The sequence below is a fragment of the Kryptolebias marmoratus genome, linkage group LG4 (assembly GCF_001649575.2).
Source record: "Kryptolebias marmoratus isolate JLee-2015 linkage group LG4, ASM164957v2, whole genome shotgun sequence".
In the NCBI taxonomy this organism is placed as follows: Eukaryota; Metazoa; Chordata; class Actinopteri; order Cyprinodontiformes; family Rivulidae; genus Kryptolebias; species Kryptolebias marmoratus.
The window spans coordinates 132,196-133,485 of NC_051433.1; the positions used below are offsets into that span (position 1 = coordinate 132,196).

Genomic DNA, 1,290 nt, shown 5'->3' on the forward strand with positions numbered 1-1,290 from the left:
GCCCCCAGGTAACTGTAATCTGACCCGACTACAGCCCCCAGGTAACTGTAATCTAACCCGACTACGGCCCCCAGGTAACTGTAATCTGACCCGACTACAGCCCCCAGGTAACTGTAATCTAACCCTAACCTGGGGGGGTAGAGTAGGCGGAGCTTATGGCTAATATATCAACATGGCTGTGCTGGGGGAGGTGGAGACACTTCATTTTTTTACATGTTGATGGTTTTAATATTTTAATGTTGACAGGAAATAATAGTTTGTAACAGGATGTGATGCCATTTCCTCAACAGGAAGCATTCACCAACGCCATCACAGATCTGATCAGCGAGCTGTCGCTGCTCGAGGAACGCTTCAGGGTCGCCATCAAGGACAAACAGGAAGGCATTGAGTGATCCCGCCCACCGCAGTAACCTCACTTCCTGCAACAGTTCACATTACCCTGTGTTTGTTTTTCCTGAATAAATAAACACAAGATGTCAGATTCTGTGGTTGGTGATTAATTAGTTCTGTTAGAACCAAACAGAACCTTCCAAATACATCAGGTGAACACGAGAATCAGAACTTTATAGAACCTGGACCAGACGTACTGAAACCACGAAAGTTCAGAACACTTTCAGGGCTGAGGGACAGAAACCAGTTAGGCCACAATCAGTCTCCACAAACATATTTTATTAGAGGTTTTAGTAAAAAAGAAAAAAATAATAATCAGTGAAAATGTATCCAATCAGGTTGGATTCTGATGATCACATGATCCTCCTGGTCATATGACCTTCAGGGCTCGGAGTCTCTCTGGGCCTCCATGGCTCGCTGCATCTTCTCCACCATCCACAGAGGAACAGTGAACGGCTTCATCTCGTCCATCCTGACATCCGGACAGTCCCTGAGGGAGACACCCGTTACCATGGCAACCACACGCACACCGGATACCTGCTCAGAATCACAGCTGGACCCAATTATTGGGTCATAAAAACAATTAAAAACCTGGTTCTGGTCCCGAGGATAACTGGCCTTATACCAGAGGCTGAACCAAGTCACTGATTTGATCAAATAATAATAATTAAACGTTAACCCCAGTCATTCATATCTTCGCCTTTCAACCCGGAGTTCCAAACAGAAATCCAACGACAAGAAACAAAACCAAGAAATAATGTTAGTTTAGATCAAAGTCTTTAATAACTCAGACAGGACTACATCAAACCTCGGCTCGACATCTGTACGCCTCGGCTCGACATCTGTACGCCTCGGCTCGACATCTGTACGCCTCAGGTCGACATCTGTACGCCTCGGCTC

General features: G+C 45.8%; 2 protein-coding genes across 4 annotated transcripts in view; one reads left to right on the plus strand and one right to left on the minus strand.

Moving 5' to 3' along the window:
* The window catches only part of polr2j (RNA polymerase II subunit J), a 2,431-nt gene extending 1,950 nt beyond the window's left edge, over positions 1-481 (plus strand). The window contains exons 3-4 of one of the 3 annotated variants that reach the window (XM_037975445.1): positions 1-41; positions 291-481. The exon at positions 1-41 is cut by the window's left edge and continues 1 nt beyond it. In XM_037975445.1, coding sequence (XP_037831373.1) covers positions 1-41; positions 291-388 — 139 coding nt within the window. In that variant the 3' untranslated portion in view covers positions 389-481. The remainder of the gene's footprint in view (positions 42-290) is intronic. The other 2 variants (XM_017440732.3, XM_017440733.3) reach the window with 2 other exon arrangements.
* A 167-nt stretch (positions 482-648) lies between these two features.
* Positions 649-1,290, minus strand: part of LOC108250714 (deoxynucleotidyltransferase terminal-interacting protein 1) — a 9,370-nt gene continuing 8,728 nt past the window's right edge. The window contains exon 13 of the mRNA XM_017440723.3: positions 649-880. Within this exon, the coding sequence (XP_017296212.1) occupies positions 772-880 (109 nt within the window). The 3' untranslated portion in view covers positions 649-771. The remainder of the gene's footprint in view (positions 881-1,290) is intronic.